This window comes from Saccopteryx bilineata, chromosome 3 (genome assembly GCF_036850765.1).
Source record: "Saccopteryx bilineata isolate mSacBil1 chromosome 3, mSacBil1_pri_phased_curated, whole genome shotgun sequence".
Lineage (NCBI taxonomy): Eukaryota > Metazoa > Chordata > Mammalia > Chiroptera > Emballonuridae > Saccopteryx > Saccopteryx bilineata.
In genome coordinates this window covers 85,018,226-85,040,161 of record NC_089492.1, presented here as the reverse complement: position 1 = coordinate 85,040,161, position 21,936 = coordinate 85,018,226, and the positions used below count along the sequence as shown (strand labels likewise).

The following is a 21,936-nucleotide window of genomic DNA, read 5'->3' as shown; positions in this document are numbered from 1 at the left end:
CAGTACCAGAAATGGGTTGAGCATCCTGGCTCCCCTCAACTCCGACAGCCTGACAAACCCAGGGATACTCTGGATCCTGGGGGTAGACCCATGGGAAACAACTCTCCGGGAGCTCTGGACAGTTGAGAGCGCTGCCCACGTGAGCAGCTGTGGTCCAGGCAGCGCTGGGCCAGTTCCTCTATCAATCCCATGAGAGTGGGCCAGGGTGTGTGGGAGGACCTTCTTTTCAGCTCTGGCCACCCCACTCCATACTGAGGGCCCTTCAAACAAACAGCGCACAGCTGAGCTTCACAGCGGCCCTGGGTCAGAGCAGGGTCTCCCTTACTCGAAGGGTTCTCCACACCTCCCCCAGCTGTCACTATTGCAGAGAAGCAATGAATCACCACAACCCATGGGCGCTTTGCTCTCAGAAACACAAAATCAGGATTCCGGGTTTTTACATGTCAGTGCACATCCATCTCGGTCTCCGAAGAGAGACTCAGCACTCAGCACACATATGCCCATGCACGCACACACACGTGTACATGTGCTTTCACACACTTACATGCACACACACTCTCCCTCTGTGCGAGGCCAGGGAGCTGCACACATAGCCGGTCTCTGGGCTCTACTGCTGTCACGGCTCTAGGAGCCACACCTTAGGAAGGATGAGGAAAGGAGCCCCAGCTTTTATCTTGCAGCTGCCCTCCAGAGACGTAGGGCTTTCCTGTGCATTCCCTGTATTCTAGACTCTCCTTCTCATTTCCTCCACCTTCCTGGCACTCCTGCCCTCCGTGGTCTCACCTCATTCTGCCCAACTCCCCTTCCTGGTGTCCCTGGGAATGTAGTGGTTCCTGCTAGGCTCCTCCCTGGTGGGTCTCACCTTGGGGGATCAGTTGGGGACACTTTTCTCGTTCTACTTAAGGCTCATTCTTGCACTCTGGTGGAGACCCATGGAGGCCAGGTACCTCCCTCCTAAGCCCGGGGCCAGAGGGCAATGGGGCACATGTGCATGGCTGGGGCTCTGACAGAGATATGCAAGGGTGTGTGCCCTGGGTGTGCACAGGGCTGTGTATAGGGGTCAGCACACCCACCCAGCCTCACCCCCAGAGTGCTGCTTTACCAGTTCCTACGTCCCTCTCATGCCCACCCCCTCATCCCAGCACCAAGCTGAGCTCCAGAGGCGCCGCGGCCCCCAAGCCGCCCGGAGGAGCCACGGTCAGGGCCATGGTGGGAATTTGGAGAGACCCCTCCCAAACCCAGCCTCTTCACCTGAGTTTGGGGTCCCCTCCACTCCCCCACCCAGGGCTGAGTGTCCATCTGAGCCTGGAACCATGAGCAAACCCTAGAGTTCCCCAGTGGGTGCCATACGGATCCTTGGCCCTGTGGTTGCTTTTAACAGTGCGCACGGAGCCATGGGGGTGGGAGCCGAGGCTCGCAGAGAGGGAACGCTGGCGGAGGAGCCCACGTGGGCTCCAGTAGAAAATCTAGGCCTGTCCAGGGCTCCACGGAGAGGTCCCCTAGCAACAAGGACCACCATGAGGTCAATCCTACCCCATGCTTGCAGCTGGGTGGGTGACTGAGGGCAAGCTGAGCCTCAGCTCCTACATCTGGAAAATAGGGTAATAACAACATCTGCCTGTGAGAGGGATGGATTCAATGTGTCCAGGCACGTGAGGTTCTCAGCACAGGGCCCTGCGTATTGTTACTAATGTTAGTTGTAGGCATGACAGTGTCTGCAGTAAAATCATGAGGGTGTTGTTTTTTCACAGAGAGTCCTTTTCGCCTCTGCAGGCCCAGAGGCCCGGAGTGTGCGGAGGGGAGGGGGGTGTGCAGGTGGTGGAGCTGCGTGCGCAGGCTATGGGTACATGCTGTGCCCAGGGGCCGTGCGCCTCAGAAACCCCGCACTGGACCAGCCTGGGCCCCTCTGAGACCTCAGAGCAGACCCCTCAGGGAGAGAGAAAAGGCCTCCCATCTTACCCTCCAGCGACACAAATCCCACCTTCCTGCCCCTCCCCTGCCCACCGCCAGGTAACACATTTCCCCTTTGGTTCCTCTGTCGCAAAGATTTTTTTCAGGTGACACCCTGGGGGCGGAGGTGTCACAGAATTCTCTGAAAATACTAAACAAACAAGCTTCCCTCAAAACCTGGATCAACAATTCAGAGAAAGGTGGCCCTGCTTGGATTAATGTGAGGCGAGGGCCAATCCATCTCCCATTCAGCTCCCGTTCTAGAAAGCTTGGTGGAGCCCCTGCTCCACTGGAGCAAGCCCCGCCGGCTCTCAGGGGTCCCAACGGCGGCCAGCAGCTGGACAGCCAGGCCCAGGGCCAGAGAAGGGCTGCTGAGCTGGTCAGCCGCCCCGCTCCATTCTCTGCTCAGGGGTCTCAGACAATTGTGGCACCTTGAGACCTTTGAAAAGGGGAACAGACTGACTGGCTCGCCTACTGGAAGGATGGATAGCTGGCCGAAGCTGTCCAGGCCTTGGGGCCCTGAGCTGTTGAACAGGAAGTCTTGTTTGCCTGGGCAAGGTCTGTGTCGGGGCAGTATGAGGCGAGAAAGACATTGCTGACTGTTATTCACTTTCTTTTCTTCACCCTCATTGCTACAGTATCAGGGAAGCATTGAGAGAAGATTCCAGAAGGGTTTAGGGAAGCCCCCCTAAAGAGGGAGAAGGGCACCGTTCTTGCCCTGGTCTGCGCCCTGGAGCACTTGCTCACTTACTTTTGCACACCCAGCACCTGCCTGGCCCAGCCTTCTTCTCAGGCCCTCAGGGCCTGGAAGGTCCCCACTCCATTGGAGGGGACCAGGAGAGGAGTAGGGTGGCTCAGGCCTGGAGGGTGGCCTGGCTCCCTGAGGCACCTGTGACCTACATTGAGAAACCACTAGGCCCTGGGGGCAGAGGGAACCAGCTGGTACCCTGAGGCCTCTGCCCTCACCAGGGCTCCAGGTCCCTCTCTCCCCAGACCTATCGGGTCCCTGCCCTGCAGGCTCAGTGTGCTGAAGTGAGAGGCTGTGGGGTGAGGGGACTCTGGGGCAGGGGGGTCACTGGGGAGCATGGCGGTCAGCAGGGCCAGGGGCTAAGTCTGCAAGTGTCTCTGGTCCACACCCTCTCACACACGTCCCCTTGTCTCCTCATTTCTTCTCCCTACTCAGCAAAGGCAGAGAGAAGACCAAGGGAGGCAGAGATGGCGAGCACAAGTAGGTGTCCCCAGCCAGGGCGGAGCCGTGGGGCTCCCAGGGTCCTCACCACAGGGTGCGGATGTTGGGACGGCCCAGAGGGCTTAGTCATGGGCTGTCCTGGTGGAGTGAGCGCCAGGGGATGGCAGGATGAGGGAGGTCTCTGCCCCTGAGCATGGGGATGAGGGACAGGGAGGTGTTGGGGCGGGGGCGGGCAGGTGGCTGGGCCTTCTGGTTTCCACTCCCTCCTCCCTTCTTTCAGTGACTTCATCCCTCTTCCACTTCCGGGTCCAGCCCTCTCTGCTGTGAGTCAGGCCCTTAGGTGATCCTGTGCAGGAGGGTGTGACAGAAGTCAACGGAGCGGGGGGGAAGCCCCGGAAGCCAATAACTGTCTCCCCCGCCCCTACAGAATCTAGGCGAGGCTGGGAAGATGACACATAGACCTGGGGGCCCAAGGAGGGCAAACTCTAGGCTTGAGTGGCAGCGGGGTGATGGCTGGAGCAGGAAGCCCCAGAAAGCTCAGGAGGAATGATCAGTCTCTGTGAGTCCTCACCATCTCCATTCCCTCCCAGGCTTCCTGGGAGAGAGAGATCACATCTGCTCTGGGAGTGGAGAGGAGGAGGGGCTCCAGATGAGAGGGGCAGCCACAGGGGTAGGAAAGGCTCAGGGTCCGGAGGTTGATGAGGGTCTCACAGGCTCCCCCAGAAACCTGTGTCACCTCAAGGACTATCTAGCATCACAGGGAATTTACAAGGCCAGTGGCAGTCAGGGCTAACCGTGCTGAAGGGGGCATCTGGGCCAAGGCCTTTTCTTACAGCTGGCAAGTCTGAGTCCCAGAGAGGGCAAGCATGCCCCAGAACAGGGCAGAGCTGGGACTAAAACACAGGGAGTTAACTTTTGACCAGAGTCTGCAACAGACCCAGGGAGTTCAGAGCGCCTGACGGTACTCTAAGTTAATTTATTTCTCCAAACATAGCAATGAGAGCTGAAAAGCCAGGAATGTGGTCTTCATTTTCCAGATAAGGAAACTGAACCCCTGAAATGTTAAGAGATTTGCTCACAACTGTGATCCAGATAAGTTAAAAATTAGTTGACAGGAGGATATCATGGGGACAGGATTGTGTGTATAGGGACCTGAAATGATCAACGTGGCATGGGCCTGGGGTATCTGCTTGCATTAAGATCGGGGAGGGGGGGGACTCAACCTTATTCATTGCTTTCACAAAAGCATATCGACTTCCAACTCCCGAGTGTTACTTAGGAGCAAAAGCCTGATGACAAGGCAATGGCACCTCAGGGAGAGCTCAGGTCCAGAGACCTGAAGGGTCAAGGGGTTTCCCAAGGTCCAAGCAAGGGAAGACACCTCAGGCACAGCATGGCTCAGGCTTGGAGAGGGAGCTAGGGAGCCATATCCTGGTGGGAAAAGAGAGGGAGATGATAGGAGACATTGAGCTGGGGGTCCTTAGAAAAAGAGTCTAAGGAGCTGGGTTTCTGCAGGGACACTGAGACATAAAAGGCCTATACGAGACAGGAATGACTTGTCTGTCCCCCAGACTCAGTCTGAGAGCAGCATTGCTCTCTAAGGCCCTTGCTGGTTTTTGGCTCCCCAGTCTGTCCTGGGCCAGTGTGTCCTCCAGGATTCAGATTGGCCTGATCCCTTGACTGGCCCCAGATGGACTAAGGTGTCTCGCAGAGTGAGCACCCGGTAGGTCCACTGTAATTGCTGGTTCCCTCACACTGCTCCATTCTAATCTCTTGCCATCTCCAATTGACATTTGAGATAAAGTAAACTGGCATGTTTTATTCTAATTTTAATGTATAGAGGCTTGGGACGATTAAAAGGGTAAAAAAATGGGATTTCTAAGGGAGATTAAATAAGTTGAAACTCTTTATCCTGAGAAGAAAAAGTGTGGGAATTGGTTTTAAATTTCTGGAAGGTTACTCTGTGGCAAAGCTGTTAGTTTCCATCTCCAGTGGGGAGAAATAAGTGGACATATGGGTAAATTGCCGTAGAGGAAACTTAAGAATGGAGCCATGAAGAAACTCTTGCTACCTGTGAGTACATGAGATTCTGAGATAGGCTGGTTTGGGGAGATGGGAAATTTGTTTCCATGATGCTGTTCACTTGGGCCTTGCAAGGGGTTGGGTCACGGGGGAGAGTGAGTAGCCCAGGTCCCCTGGCAAATGTGGAGATACAAGGGCCCCCTGAGCTGTTGGTATGGAAACTAAGAGAAATGAGCCCACAAAGAAGCACTTGGAAAAAGACTTCCCCAAGTTTTGAACATGTGGCCATTTAAACAATCCAGAGAAGACCCCAGACTCTGCTGCTGTTCAGCAGCATTTTGTTTCTCCTGAGGCTGAGCTGATGACACCAGACAGTTCCGAGGGAAGGCAGTCGGAAGGCAGAGCTCTGGGCAGCCACAGCCAGCTGTTCCTGTTCAGTTATAGCCCTCTAAGTCACAGCCTTCAGAATAATACAGAGACCAAACTAGCAAGACCCAGCTCGCTACATTTAGTTGGGCCAATGTTCCCAGTCATTATGAATACCAAACTCTCCCCCAGGGTGCCCAGGACATCACCCAACCACCACAATATCCTTCTAGATCTGAGCCACGAAACCAGCAAAGAAATCATCAGACCTATAAATGCAAAAAGAGTTCACAATGAGTGAACTAACTTTAAAATCCTTTCTCTAGAGAGAAATCGTGGTCTAAACTGACTTTGATGAATCTAGGATTGGGGAAGCCCAAATATGATCATAAGTCCTCAAATGGTCCTAGGGGCCCACCATCCCAGCACCTGCTTCTCCTGCTATCCTGCAGCCATGAATAATAGTTTAGATGAGTATATGTAAAACAGAGGCTCAGAGCCTACAGTAAGAATTCTGGGCATTCACCCTATACATTCTGCATTTGTCATAAAGGGATAATGCCGTTTTAGATATGCTGGGGCACACAGGAGTACCTCCAGTGAACCTGCCCACTTGTGATGGTTAGAATTATGCAGGCTCTCAGAAGAGGGATTTCTCCTTTGAATTGCTTCAGGGTAGGGTAGAGACTAGTTAGATAAGTATAGTGTGTTTGAAGGTTTCAATCTTTGCTTTCAAATATATTTGTTTTAAGGAATAAAGTAACTTTTGAATTCAAGGGCCATAGCTACCCAAGGGAAGTCCAGGCCCTTTTCCACTTGGGTGGGTCTTTGGGACCATCATCAAGAAGCCACAAGTCTCTGCTACTGGCACCCGCTCTGGGCCTCACGCTGCAGGGCCAGATCCCATCCCAGGATCCCCAAAGCCAGTTTCTTCAAGCAGGGACTGTTTCTAATCTAACGCATGGCTTTGATCTACCAAATGAGAGCACTTTCCAGGGGGGCATTAGGTCAGGGGGTGTGGGATGAGGAGCTGTGTGACTGGAACAGCATATAATGGCACCATGTAGGTCACACATGGAGTGGGGCTGGAGACTCTAAGGATGGCACAGCTCAGGAATGGCCAAGAAGCGATTGTACAACATCACGCACAGGGCCTTCCAAGATCACCTGGTTAATCTAGGAAAGAGCAAGGCTAGGAGGAAAGGAATCCCAAACACTGAGACAGGAAGCAGAGTGAGGGCCCACTCTAGGTACACTTCCTGTTGCAGGGTCAAAGTGCAGCTCTACTGAAAGGAAGTGCAATGCCACAGCAGCAAGGATGCAGTGAACTAGGGCTGGCCTCGGAGATAGGAGCTTTGTGCTTCAATCCCAACTTTCTGAGCCTCAGGTTTTTCATGGGTTGAATGAGAGGCATATGTTCCTCCCAGGATTGCTATGAATATGAAATGAACAAACATCTGGAAAGCAATTGGCCCACTGTCATTTGCTCAAGAAAAGTCACATAATTTCTTATTGGCTATTTTATATGTGATATCGCCTTATTAGAAGGGAGAGAAACTTTAAAAAATGATCCCAAAGGCATTCATTTTCCTATTTTAGAGCACCTTTCTTTCCCTCTCCTTCTACTATTACATCCCAGAAAGCACGATGCTGGAGAGTGCAGATAGATCAGTGCCACCCCAGCCTTCTTTCAGCTCCTGGTGCCTTTTTAGGAAATCACGAACATGCCAGTGCTTCCTAACCTGTGAGCTGGTGCCACATTAAAGGTGTGTTTCTTGATTACTCTCTCATTGGACGATGGACACACACCTTTACATGCCTTGCCTGTCAGATAAAGAGTAAAGAAAAGGCCTAGGGCTAGAATAGAGCCAGGTTTGGGGGACTGAGATTGGCTCTCTAACCCTGAGTAGAGAGGCTTGAGGTTTCTAGGCTATCTCTACAAAACAGAATGGTTTCCTTCAGCCTCACATCAACTAGCATAAAGAACAGGGGGTCTTGGGAACCATAAGGTTCCTGAGGGGAATCTCCACAGGGAGATTCATGGCCCAAAGATGGGTGGGCTCTGCTATAGGTAAGCTCAAGGTTGGAGACTTCACCTCACCCCACTTGGGCCTACAGGATGACAGGGCCACACCCAGGAGGAGGGACAATGGGAAGTGCAGGGATTCAGGTATCCAGCTAATGCAATATTAATAGGGTAATGGAATACTGCACTTTACCCCCTGCTGATCCTACTCCTAGTCCTCTGGCACCAAGGATTACAGGCTCGGCTGCAGGGACATCACTGAAAGGACAGTGAGGACCCCTGCCCCTTTCTCTCAGCCCCCCTGACTGCAGGGCCCTTCACCTGAGGGCACAAGGCCACACCAAGCCAGAGGAAGAGGTAGGAACTATGGAGTCTGCCATACGTTCCTGGGTGGTGGTGGAAGGGGGGATTCCACCGTGAGAAGGGACAGGCAGAAGGGGCCTTTTTAAAACCAGGACCAAAGACAAACATGAGAGAGCCTATCTCTTCCTTTTCACTGGGGACCAAGGAGAATCCAAGGGCACGGGGAGATTGGGAGAGAAAGGGCAGGCTTTGAGCACCAGAGCCATCTGAGAACTAAGCAGGTAGTTTCAACTACATCTCCCAGCCCCTCGGCCTCTGTCCCTGAGTCCTGTTCCTGACCTCTGTTCTGATGCTTTGTCTCGGGTTGGCTGGCTTTCTTTTCACCCAGCTGAAGTGGGGTACAGGGACAGGGAAGAGGAGCTTGGTGCACTGGCAGAGTGTGGAGGTCTAAAACTGGACTGAGGGGGCTTAGATCAGTCCAAAATCCCAAGGGGCTCTAATTAAACGGTGCTTTCCAGCTGAAGGGCACCTTCTCTGGTCGCTGGTGCCCCAACCTGTTCCCCATGAAGGCATGGGGAAGGAGAAAGTGGTGGGATTTCGTCCTTCCTAATTCCTCCTCATGGCTCCCAGTTTGGGAAGTTTAGCCCCCAGTATATCTCAGTCCCAGTAGGAGAGGGGTTGGAGGTTGGATGTCCTTTCCCTTACGTGTTCTCTCGGGTTTTGCTCTTCTGTGTTTGTGTGTTCTCCTTGCCTCCATCTCCTTCCACCTCCTCATTCTGGTGGCTCCTCTCACAGAGCCGGGAGGAACGTGTTCTCCGCGATGAAGCTCGGCAAGAGCCGACCCCACAAGGAGGAATCCCAAAGACAAGGTAGGGAAGCGTGCCCCTGCCCAGGGTCCAGCCATCTCTTTGACCCGACAGTGACCAAACCCCTCCCCTCGGCAGGCCGCGCCCCAACAGGCTCTCCTGCAATTGGTCGGCGGAGCCACCTGGGAGGGGCCTGGCCGCCCATTGGCTGGCAGAGGAGCCGTGTCCTGACAGTGGTCCTCAGGCAGGGGTCGCTACGAGGGCGAGGGTGTGACCAGCATCTCTAGTGGTCTAGTCCAGAACAAAGTCCCTTGCCCAGGGGTCCTGCTTACAAAAAGCTCCCATTCCGTTTTCTCCGTGGAGAAACCTAGAGATGTTTAATTAGAGGAGGGAATAACAAGAAACGAAAGTTGTTCAGTCAATTCTTTATTTCTGGGAGAAAACCCGAATCACAAGGATGTTTGCCCAGTGGCAGGATTCACCGCCTCGCTTTTCTCCTCTAACCACGCTGCAAGGGAAGGCCCTAGGGAGAAGAGCATGTGGGCCCTGCAGGTTGGAGTGGCCTGTGGGAAGTTGGGGGCTGGGGAGGGTGTCAAGACTATAAGGAGGACAAGCAGAAAACGGGAGAAATGGAGTGAATAAGGAGATGTGTGGCGCTTTCTGAGCCAGGTCCTGTTGATTACAAACCCTCCCTCAGGGATCCTGGCTGCCCACCCCAGTCTCCACTGAGTGGCCCACTGGCCCTGTAATCTCTCTCCCTCTCTCTTACACCCATGCTAATTCCAGCTGTGCCTTTCTCCTTCTTAGATTGGAGAGGGTAGAGATGCTTGGTTGAAGCCCAAACCATCCACCCTAGGATGGCTTCTTAGAATCATCATTTCTTCATCTCATTTGGTTAATATATATTAGCACAGAGATAGGTTCTGCATTCCATCAGCTATGTTGCATGGATAAGTTTCTTCCTAAGTTTCAGTTTCCTCATCTGTGACAGGACAACAGTGCCTATCTTGGCAGGACATGGCTATGAGGACTAGAGATATGTGTACAAAGTGCCAGGCATTGTGCTTGGCATATTATAGCCACTCAGTATATGGTAGCTACTGTTGTGAGAAGTGCATAAGGATGCATTATTTATTTCCTACCTTCTTCCATGAGAATCTGCAGTACTTAAGTAATGTACAATAAAAGTTACATTCAATTAAAATTTTAAAACAAGACCAGATATAATTAAAATCAAAGATCAAGATTAAATAGGAAACACTGTAGATATAGGGGCCACAACATTCTTAGCAGATGCTACCAAGTAAACCTTCAATTTGACTGCTAGCTTCCCAATACCAAATCAAAAAGGGAAAGACAGTCTCTATCCCATGGTCCAGCACAACTAACCAGCCTTTTTTCTTCCCCAGATGAACCAGCAGTGCTGGAGATGGAGGACCTTGACCGCCTGGCCGTTCGGCTGGGGGATGGGCTGGATCCGGATACCGTGTCTCTAGCCTCTGTCACAGCTCTCACCACGAATGTCTCCAACAAGCGGTGAGTGGGCTGAGCCCCACATCCCCAACTGCCTCCACCCCCAGCAGGCCGGAACATCTGGAATTTGGGTTCATCCTAACCCTACCCCTTTCTTCTTTTCCTGGATGTCTCTCTCACCTCTCTCCCTACAAAAGCAGAGTGCAGTTGTTGTGGGCCTGTTCCCAAGTCACTGAATACCTCCAGGCCCAGGAGAATCACAAAGCCACCCAGCCCGTATTTGAACCTATTGACCTGATGGCTGTCTCCCCTTTAGATCTGGCATTGGTTAGTCCTCTCTGTTGAGGCGTCTGAGAACAACCAATCCCCATTGTGTTTAGCAGTCCTGGGGTGTTTGAAGACCACAACTCTGTCCTTTTGCCCTGCTCCAAAGTCTAGCCAGTGTCAGGGCCCCCTTCCTCCCCTCCAGCAGTCCCTTACACCAGGCCTGACAGGACATTCTCCTCCTCAGATCCAAGCCAGACATTAAGATGGAGCCAAGTGCTGGGCGGCCCATGGATTACCAGGTAGGTGGGGCAACTAGAGGCCTTATGTCTTCCAAACTCTTTTCTGATGGGGTAGAGATAGGGGTCTGGCCAGGTGGGCATTATAGACTCTGTGGAGACAGGTGGGGGGTCATGGACAACCACAACTGAATATAAATCCCCAGAGTAAGCTTGTTCCTGGAAGGCACACAGAGAAGTGTCATAAATAGAGAGGTACACACCCAAAGAGGAGCTTGAAAACTCTGCCTATGCTGGTCAAAGCCCTCTCAGGCTCTATGTCCAGCACGGGACTTCATAAAGCAAGAGACCTGGAAAAAACATAAAGAGACCAAGGAGCCACGCCTTCCAAAAAAAATTTCCAACAGTTAAAGTAAGAGCCTCTGATAAAAGTTTTTTTTGTTTATTTTTTTAAATTGTTGCTTTGTATTATTTTAATGCTGTAAGTAATGTCAATCCTGGTTATCTATAGATAGTGAGAGTGTGGGTGTTTTTTCTTCTCTTCGCTTCCCTGTATTTCCTGAAATTAACACTTAATTTTTGTGTGTGTATGTTTCTAAAATTGGAGACAGAATGGCTGAGCTAGGCAGAGACTTGCAGCTGTAAGGTTGTTAATGAGCCCACAGTGCAGGTAGGATGGGTCATGAGCATGACTGGTGACTGCTATGACAGGGCCATACAGAGTAACTGAACATCAGTGCAGCTTTCCCAGCCTGAGACCTGATCCCCTGCTTTGCAGGACCACACCCTCAATTTTGTCTCTTCTCCCAGAATTGATCAGAAGCTAAAAGGCTGAATTACATGAACATAACTCACAATAGGCTAATGTACAAGCCAGAAGTATCTAGTATCTATAAACTGAAAGCAGGAAGGACCACAGGACCACCTGTTGCTTTAGACCTTCCCTTGGGGGGCTAATGAGACCCACCTTAGGTCAGAAGACTGCTGGGCATTTCCAGCATTGAGTGAGTATGCTGGCTGCTCAAAGGGGACAGAGCCTTCAGGAGACCCCCCCTCTGGCTACCACTACACTTCCTGCCCTTGGTTCCAGCACCAGATGCCAGGATCAGCGTGAGTCCCCTCTCCCAGGTTACAGCTTATCTTTTATGCCTCATTCCCAAAGCCCTTGCACACTGCCCCTGTAAAGAGAGCCCCGCCTCACCACACTCAGGTGATGATGTAATGGACTAGATGGTACTTTTCTTTGTATCAGGTACATCTGGTCATGCTTTCTCTAGACACACCTTGTCTCCCTTAATTTTTACCTCAGTTTGTTTCATCCAGTCCCTGACCATCTTCCCGGGTGCTGGAAATAGTCCTGGACAGTGTCAAGTGGCTCTGCCCCTGTGGTTTCAGACAACCCCAAGCCACTGGATTCCTTAAAGGTTTGGGAGTGGCACCCCCTCAGCTCTCTGCCAAAACCCAAATTTGGATATTCTTGGATATTCTAAGACTTCTAAGGGTTTTTTTAGGGGCCTGGGCTCAGGGCTTACTCCTCCATGTACTGAGAACATGAAAAATTCCAGAGAAAAAAGACCTCATAGCCAGGTATTATTCCCTCCACAAGCCTGCCAGGTAAGGGCAGATGGAAAATGGAGTCGTTGTTGCTGTTAATAAAACTGTATTTTTTGAAGGTTTACTCTATGTCAGACACTATGTCAGGAGCTGTATATATATTTTCCATTTAAGTTAATGTCATTCATACAACCTTCCAAATATAAGTATTACTACATTTCATAGGTGAGACACTGAGACTCAAGGGGGGTGAGCTTGGCCAGGTCACAGTTACTCAAAGCTAGAGCCAGGGTTCAAATCCAAGGGTGTCTGACTATCGCAGTCAGAATGATTAATTTCTCCCTAATTAAGCCTTTTGGACGGTTGCTCCCTCTAGCCCCTGCTCACCTTCAGCTTACTATTTGCTGCTTGTTTTCCAAAACCTTTGCAAACTGCTTCCTGCCAGACACTTTTAGTAAGTAGACCAGACAGTTTTCCTCCAAAGACTTTGTAAATAATCTGAATTGAACAAAACAGTTGTATTCAACCTGGTAGCATGGGATTTCCTGATAGGTTCATTCACGTCTCAATTGCAGGTGTTAACATACTTTGAGAGAGAGCATTGAGAAGGCAAATGTTGAATGATTCTTGCTTCCAGTAAATACAACATAGAAAGCATGAAAAGCTACCAGAAGGCACTTGACTCTCTTGGAGAAATTGGCATTGTTGAGTTAGAAAGAAAGACTTCAGAAAGCAGAGCCAGTTGGTGACAGGAGAGGGACTTAGCTGAACTCAGATCCCAGAAGGACCCTGAGAGCTCAGAACAGTGGGAAGACCATAGCATACTCATACCCCTTGTTTCTTCTGTTTAGAATGTACATAATGTGCAAACCCTTTTCTGATTATAAACATCTCAAAATGGCCCTGGCCGGTTGGCTCAGTGGTAGAGCGTCGGCCTGGCGTGCAGAAGTCCCGGGTTCGATTCCCGGCCAGGGCACATAGGAGAAGCGCCCATCTGCTTCTCCACCCCTCCCCTTCTCCTTCCTCTCTGTCTCTCTCTTCCCCTCCCGCAGCCGAGGCTCCATTGGAGCAAAGATGGCCCGGGCGCTGGGGATGGCTCCTTGGCCTCTGCCCCAGGCGCTGGAGTGGCTCTGGTCGCAACAGAGCGACGCCCCGGAGGGGCAGAGCATCGCCCCCTGGTGCGCAGAGCGTCGCCCCTGGTGGGCGTGCCGGGTAGATCCCGGTCGGGCGCATGCGGGAGTCTGTCTGTCTTTCCCCTTTTCCAGCTTCAGAAAAATACAAAAAATAAAAATAAATCTCAAAATCAAGAAGCCACAGTTTCCTCTCTGCGATCATGCGATTTCCCCATCAGAGCAAGCAAAGCTCAGCACTCAGCAGAAATGTTTCTGGTGGGCCATGAAGTCCTGTGTCTGTCTGTTCCCTACACTCTTCCCAGCACCAAGACCTAATATGTTGTCACCTCCAAACATTTCTTCGGTTTTCACCTCCATGTCATCTTCCTTGCACTGACCCTAAACCCTCAACCTCACCTGTAATATTGCACCCACTTCTCTGGTCCTACTGCCCTCAAATTGCCTCCTCCACTGCTTCCTCTATGATCTCCTCAAGATGCAGATCTTCTCACGTCACCTCTGCCGCCAGGAGTTGTGGGAAAGTCAAGGGCAGTTTAGAAGAGCAGTACTAACGGGCCTGCCACCTGTTCTCTCGGGATCCCAGCTAATGTCCTTACAGCACGATCAGATCACTCAGAAACGGGTCACAATTCACCACGACTCTTGGGTTCTCCCAAGACAAAGGTGTAGATTTACAGTCAGCATTGTTCCTTGCCATGGCTTTCAGGAAGCCGCCTAGGGTTATGTGCCTTATCTTGGAAGGAGAGGATGGAAGAGTCAATTGCTAACAGAGTCTGCTTGGTCAGCTGGTCAGCTGGTCCCTCTATAGCTCTGTTTTCCTCTTTATCTTCCATTCTGGAAGAATCAAATCCTTTGCTGATGACTAGAGGATGGGAGGGAAGGATGGCCATTCCCTTTCCTCAGATTTTTAATTTCAAGTCCAAGTGATGCATCCCTCCCACACACAAAGCCCCAGTTGAAGAAGGAGCAGCAGGGTGGCATTCCTAGAGCATTAATATTTAAATATATGCTGCTTTAAAAATAGCACCATGAGAGGCTATCACCAACACCACGCAGTGATCTCAAACTTGCGCTCTCAGGGTTCCCCTTGGGGCCACCGCTCAGCCAGCAGAGCACCCTCTGGAGCCTCTCTCTCCCTTTACTCCATTCAACCCTCTGCGCCTCTCCTCCTCGCACCTCTGACCTCTCATGTCAGTGCTTCCAACCGGGGCAGTCTGCCGTTATTGGCTCTGCTCAATGGAGGAACATGGAAACTTCGGGTCCTGAGAAAAGGCGGTCATCATGGCCAGGCCTCTGTTTGGAAAACAAAAATACCAACCAGCTGCTCACATTGGGAAGGTTAATCTCCTGATGGTGTATCTTTAGTACCGTATTATGCCAAAACTGTGCCTGTCCAATTCCTAGTCTTGAATTACTGAAAGTCTTTTTAATGGAAAGAAGGAAATGGGATAATTAGTTGTGGGGAAAATGATGAGATTTAAAAATATAAATTTGGTATTAAAAAGTTGCCTCGAGGTCAAAACTCTCTAAACTACTATGCAAAGAACATTCTAGAAGGACTTCTAGTGTCTATGTATGATAATTCCTTTCACAGTAAGCTCTCAGAGTTAAGTTAATAGCTCTATTTCCTTTTTAGCTCCCTGGAGAAATGGTGATTATTGAACTTCTTTACAGCTCCAGATTCTGAGCTCCATTCCCTGGGCACTTCAGATTCCAAATAGAAATGCTTGCGTTCATAGTTCAAGCGCTACTTCAATTAGTAAACGTTCAGTTTCCAGTTCTATATACTTTCTTAGCAACGTTCTCATTGGCATCAGAGTTTCTATTTTTCTTAACCTCTTTCATTTTGATGTATGCAATTTTCTTGGCCTTTAGAATAGTTATGACTCTCACGGGCACAGCAGATGATAATTTTTGTGGTTATTCTTTTTTTACGATAAGGAAATAACGATTCTCTTGAATGAAATCATACTTAGAAGATGCATCAAAGCACAGCAATTAAAATATCAAATCTCCAAGATGAGAAGCATGAAAAGCAGCCCACTTAGAATAATGTGCTGAAGTGAATGCCAATTCTAGCTCAGCAAAGGCTGTTTTGTTAAAATGCAAGTTCAAGAGAATCACCTGAAACAACCGTAAGCACATACGGACCCTATCTACTTGGGAGAGCAACCACGTCACTGAAGGGAGATTTTATTCTGGCAGAACCGGCTCTGGAGCTCACACTTCTTTCCCCCCCGGCCTCCCTCTCTCCTGCCTGCAGGTCAGCATCACGGTGATTGAGGCTCGGCAGCTGGTGGGCCTGAACATGGACCCCGTGGTGTGTGTGGAGGTGGGCGACGACAAGAAGTACACATCCATGAAGGAGTCCACTAACTGCCCCTACTATAATGAGGTCAGTGCCGCGGCCCTAGGTAGGAAAAGAGGCCCGATAGGAGCATCTGGAAGTCAAGGGGCACAAAGGGCTACCAGCAGGGGTGACCTTGACCCACCCTATTACAACTCCTAGAACACTGACATGCAGTGCCACAGACTCTAACCCTGAGTCTAGATCCCTGCCTGGTCCAGCCAGGGGCCACCCTTTGAAAGGACCTCTGCCCCAGACAGTCCTGTGCAGCCCTCAGCAGTATCTTGGTGAACCTCACGCTCTGTAAGGTCTGGGCCCAGCTGTTTCCCAGGCCAGAGCCCTGGGGCAGTGTTCCCTCATTCCAGCCCCTGCCAGTGGTGGTATTAGCACATTAATGAGCACTTGCTATGTGCCAGGCACTCTTAAATGTTTTAGGTTTATCACTTCTTCTGACTCTCATGACAACTGTCAGAGGTTGTCACCATTAACCCCATTCTACACCAGGCGACACTGAGGCCCCTGAAGAAAGACCTTGCCCAGGTGCTAAGTGCCGGAGTTGGGTTCCACAGGCTCACCCTTCTGCTAGGTTGCCTTCTTGGTCCCTGAGCCCCGGGGGTGTCCTTCCAGAGCACTGACCTGGCATCCTGGGGTGTCAGAGAGAAAAAGCCAGGTACTCACTCCTGTTCTTTACAGCCATTTGAGGGCACATCAAGGTCATAGGACCTCAGGGACCTTCTAGTTCAATCTCCCCATTTCACAGAAAAGGAGACTGGGGCCTCACTATGGGAAGAGCCAAGATTACAAAGAGTACTGTTGATGGAGAAGGGCCTGGCCTGCCCAGTCCATTCCTAGCACTCTGTCTGCCACCCTGAGCAGTCACCCCAGACATATCATCTTTACTCTGGGCTGTAGGGGGAGCCCATCTTAATCAGCTTTGGTGAGGATGACCAAGTCTCCCACAGATGCCTGAACACTCATCAAACTCACTCAGAAGCCACTGGCCTGGGGTCCTTGGCCCTCCCTTTCTGGAGGGGCATCTAGTCTCCTTTTCCCTGTGGCTCCAGGCAGTGTGGGCTGCCAGACTGGCCCCAGTAAGGTATCTGTGTCCTGTGTCTCAGCATCTGTCCTGAGGAGTGGTGGGGGCTGAGGGTGCCATCTGTCACTGGTGGGAGGCATCTCTTGCAAAGCTGTGGGAGCCCCCAAGCTGTGCATCTCCAGTTAGAAAACCTGAGCACATTCCTGCCCTTCATAGGGACCCAGGCCAAAGTGAAGGTCTGACTGAAGTCTCCTGTGTGGCCACAGGCGGGCCCTGTCCTTACAGCTGCTCTCCCACAGGCCCACGAGGGCTAGAACATTAGTGCTCAGAAACATTCCTGTCCAACGTAGCAAGTTTCCCAGGAGTCAGGAAATTCGGGTCCGACATCTCTGACCTTAGGTCAGGACACATCTCTAACTGGAAAAGCCTCTAGCCTAGATAAGGGTTACTTTCTCCTAACAGATCTGGAGACAGTGCCCATGGCCTCCCATGGTTTATTTGATAAGGGCACAGACACATTTGGCTGACTTGAGGGCTCACCTTGCACTAGGCCCATGCACTTCATGTTTCATTTATATTGCTTCCTCCTTCCCAAGGAAATAGCTCCTGTCCCCACCCTGTGGTTCCCTGGCAAACTCCTATTCACCCTGCAGGGCCCAGCTCAAATATCCTTGCACTCTCTGGGTCAGAGTCAGCACACTGCTCTCTTTGTGACAGTAATGTCCCTGAACTGTGCTTGGTCCTTCATGTCTCTGTGTCCCTGGTGGACTGGAGCCCCCTGTCTTCTGCATCGCTGTGGCTCAGCCCAGAGCCTGGCATGTACCTGGAGGGGTTGGTAACACTTTGCTGAATGGATACTTACCCAAACAAAGAAACAAACATTTGCTGAGCATCTGCTGTAGACCAGGCCCGTGCCTGCCAATACAGGGACTGCAAAGTCAACAGTTTCTGCCCTAACAGGCCACCTCCTAGTTCTAGCCTGAAAAAAACTCTATATCCATTTACACTATTCATTTCACTCAAACGAATCTTCAATTTGTTCTCAGTCACATTTCTGTTCTTTTTCACAAACTCAAGTAGCTCTGATTTGTTCACTTTCTGTTTCCTCTAAAAAACTTTCTGTTTTTTAGAGGAAACAGCACTAAACTTCTAAACAGCACTAAACTTCTAAACCAGTGTTTCTTAAACTCAGCACTATGCTTATTTTGGACCAGGTAACTTTTGGTGTAAGGGACTGTCCTGTGCAGTGTAGGATGGTAAGCAGCATCACTGACTTCCACCTACTAGATGCCGACAGCAATCTCCTACCCAGCTGTAGCAACCGAAAATGCTTCCAGATATTGCCAAATGTCCGCTGGGAGCCTCAGTGTCTGCCCCCTCAATAAGAACCACCACCTTACTCTACCTTCCCACGACTCCTTCTAGCCCCAAGGCTGAACTTTCTTTCCTTTTTCTTCTCTTCCTATGCCACGTTCCTCTTCATTGAAAAACATTCTTTTGGTCCCAGGGGGTGTGCGGCTTCTGGCTAATTCTGGGTTAAGGGGAACCTTCCCTTGGCTCCACAAACGCAAGAGGGAGGTGAGAACAATCAATAGGACTTTAGCAGATTTCTAAGTGATTACAAAAGGGAAATATGCTCAGCAACTGCAGGGAATATGACCACGGACAGCTCAGAGAGTGCAAAATTCTGGTTGTAGCTGAGCTAGCTCACTCTCCCAGAGCTGACACGGCTCTGGGGCACTGGCCTGGCCTTGGCCTTCCGGCCCGAGTCTGCAACTGTCTTTGCGTGAAGGAAGGCTCACAACCATTGAGCCAGAACCTGACCAAGCCAAGGCCTCTTCTCCATAGCACTGCAACTGTCCATCCTTAAATGCACCAAGGACCTTGCTGTCCCTAAGTTCAATGTCCACTGTCACCCCCTCTCCCTTGACTGCCTAGCTTGTTTCAGTCACTTGCTGGTCCCTCCCCTGGGAACCTCTGGGCCCCGCCCCTGCTTTCCCCAGCTCCTCCCTCCCTGCTTTTCTTGGCCTAGCTCGCTCTGCCCACTGCTGATACGCTCTGCGTCTTGGAACCCTGCCCTCGGCCTGCTTCCCTTCTACACGCCCCTTAGGCATCTCCCCCAGCCCCAAGGTGTCAGCTGCCATGTGCTTGTCTAGATCTCCACCTGTCTCTCCAGAACTTCCATCCCCCGGCCAGCTTCGGGGTGTCCCCACCTGGACCCTAGTGCTGCCATGCACAGCAGTTGGTGTTTGTTGTACACTGACCATGTGCACACCTGCTTGACAGAGGTCATTTCACTGAGACTTCACACCACCCCGCCCAGCGCCCTCCACCATGAATGCTGCCCCAACATGGCAGCCCTGGATCATTCTCCCCACATCACAGAGGGGTAAACTGAGGCTCAGAAAAGGGAGTGATTGGTTCAACAGTCTGGCTCTAAAGCCAGCACTAATACCCACAGTGGTCTGTGTGAACCCCCAGCAGCCAGGAGCAGATTCCCCTGAGACGTTTCACCTCAATACATTGGCAACAGTTCTTCCTTCTCCCTGCCCCCGAGGTCCCCAAAGCCGGGCGCCTCCGCTCACTGCCCCACACCCTCATCCCCAGCGCCTGCACAGCTTGAGTGAACAGTTCTCACCCGCAGCATTTTCTGTTTGAGCGGGTTAAGTGCCTTTGCACGCCAGGGCTCCTCAGTCTAAGGCTCACCTTACTTTACATTTTACCATCTGAAATCAGGCTGCATCTTCTAGCAGCAGAGCACCGTGGTTTCATGGCAAATGTTTATGTAGCTTATATAACCACAGCGTGCCTTCCAGCCACAACAAGACTCCAAGGTGGGTGTCATTGTCCTCATTTTACAGCTTAGGAAGCTGAGGGTCAGAAAATCTGTTGCTCAGGACCATGCAGCTGGAAAGGGGCGAAACCAGGACTAGAGCCCAGTCTCCCAGCCCCCAGCCCAGGGCTGGCCAGTCGACTGCTCCCACCTCCTGCCCCTCCCCACACTAGTTGGCACTGGCCTTGCCTAGGGGTTGGGGTCCTGCCCTCCCATTGGGGGCCTCTCCTCCCACCTGCCCCGGGCTCAGGGAGGACCAGTGATTGCCACTGCTGCTCATCTGAACTTCGAGGTTCAGGGGAAATGGCCGGGGTGCAGACAGGCACTGCCAGGAGGAAGGGGTCCAGCACTGCCCCAGACCGTGAGCTGCTGCCCCCCAGGTGACAGCAGGTCTGGGTCCTTCCCCCCTCCAGTACTTCGTCTTCGACTTCCACGTCTCTCCTGACGTCATGTTCGACAAGATCATCAAGATTTCGGTGAGTGGGGCAGCCCCTGGCAGGCAGGGCCCTTAGCTCACACAGCACCTTTGTGCAGACTTGAAAAAGGCACACCCTCTGGACGAACCAACCGTAAAGAGGCAGCCCTGCACCCACACACACAGCTGGGCCAGCGGGCACAGGCTGGGTCTGAGCCCCTCACACCCCGTTAGCCGGGTGACTTTGTACAACCTGCTCACCTGCACCTGGTTGCTCTGAAAACAGGCAAGGGTGGGCATGGGGGCTGCAGGCCACCCCTGCCCTGCCAAACATGCTCCTGCCTCCCCGAGGGGCTTGGGTCCCCAGAAAGACAGACACAGTGCCACCATCAGTCAGCCCCACCCCTGCCCCACGAAAGCCTCAGCCCTGCCCTCCTGACTGGTGCCTGGTGGTTCTGCCCGGAAGGTGATTCACTCCAAGAACCTGCTACGCAGCGGCACCCTGGTGGGGTCCTTCAAAATGGATGTGGGGACCGTGTACTCCCAGCCTGGTGAGTAGCTGCACGGGCCCATCAGCATCGGTGCACACGGCTTGGGGAGCATGGTGCACACCGTCCTTCCCACCCTGGACCCAGCTTTGTGGGGCTATGAATACACACAGCCACCAGGTGTGCAGAGCGAGGGCGTCCTCAGTTGTACACAAATGCAGTGACTACCTGCACTCTGTCTGATGGCGTCCTGGGAAGCCCCAGAGCTGCAGACTGACCCTCTGCTAGGATCTGTGACATCGCCCCTTTTACATTTGAGGGCCCTGGGGTTCTGAGAAGTGCCAGGACTTCCCCAGGCACCCATTCGGCCTCATCACTCCCATTTCACAATAAGGAAACTGAGGCTCAGCAAGATTACATAGCAGGCTCAGGGCTGCACTGCAAGTCAGTAGCAGAAATACAACATGAAGTCAGGTCTGTTTGGTTTCTCCTGAGGCAGTGCACCCCAAAATTAGCTGCTCCTGCTGAATCTGCCCCTGAGCCTGGTACTCTATGGCAGTGATTTTCAACCTTTGTTTCTCATGCACTCATAAACTAATTACTAAAGACAAAGGGGCTCTGACCTCTTCTTCCTTAGTAACTAATTGATTTGTGCCATGAGATGAAAATGGTTGTATTTAGTCAGGGGCACAGACCTTAGTAATTAGTGTGTGTTTGTGCCATGAAAAAAAAAAAGGTTGAAAATCACTGCTCTATGGGAACCAGAAGTCACACAGCCACAGCAATTGGTGCACACCTGTGGTCTCCAGTCTGGCCTGAACTTCCTGATGAGTCCTGGTTCCTGACCTAGCGAGGGCGTTGCTAGGCAGTGTGCTGCCAGGACATAGGACTCCTGAGTGCTGCTGAGAGCCAGGGTGATGTCAGTACCGTGTGGAGCCAGAAAGGGTTGCTGGAAGACCAGAGTCTGCTCTCACCCTGGCAGGACCACATTTGCACCATCAGATGCAACAGCAGGAAACTGCTCACTCATCGCAACATTTTTCTGGCAATAAGGAGGAGTCATACAGAGCTCCACCCATCCTCTTGTAAATCACAGAGGAGGTGTGGGATGCTAGCAACCTCCTCAGCCCAAACAGCCTTTCCTGGCAGGGGGCAGAACCAGACCCGAGGCAAAGAAATTATGTTTCAAGCTGGTTCCTATAGCTCAGAGCTTCATGTTGACTTGTAGCTCTGGCCCTTTGACAGTGGCAAGACAGTGTCACCGAGACCACACAGTGTTGTGACTGGAACAGCCTCAGAGGTCATCAGTCCAGTGTTCACCAGCATAGGGACGATCAGATGGCATCCCTGATTGGTCACCTGGTCTCTACTTAGACCTCCCAGAGATGGGGCACTCACCATTTCCTCTTTTAGATACCCCGTTTGTTTACATCCACCCAAAATCTGTCACCCTTTAATCTTCACCCATGTTCGCAGGTCTGCCTTAGAAGGA

General features: G+C 51.7%; 1 protein-coding gene across 2 annotated transcripts in view; it reads left to right on the top strand.

The window, feature by feature from the left end:
* The window catches only part of OTOF (otoferlin), an 85,137-nt gene that overhangs the window by 38,163 nt on the left and 25,038 nt on the right, over positions 1–21,936 (top strand). The window contains exons 6-12 of one of the 2 annotated variants that reach the window (XM_066264710.1): positions 3,134–3,178; positions 8,652–8,725; positions 10,072–10,198; positions 10,647–10,701; positions 15,589–15,720; positions 19,955–20,017; positions 20,423–20,507. In XM_066264710.1, coding sequence (XP_066120807.1) covers positions 3,134–3,178; positions 8,652–8,725; positions 10,072–10,198; positions 10,647–10,701; positions 15,589–15,720; positions 19,955–20,017; positions 20,423–20,507 — 581 coding nt within the window. The remainder of the gene's footprint in view (positions 1–3,133; positions 3,179–8,651; positions 8,726–10,071; positions 10,199–10,646; positions 10,702–15,588; positions 15,721–19,954; positions 20,018–20,422; positions 20,508–21,936) is intronic. The other variant, XM_066264707.1, reaches the window with a different exon arrangement.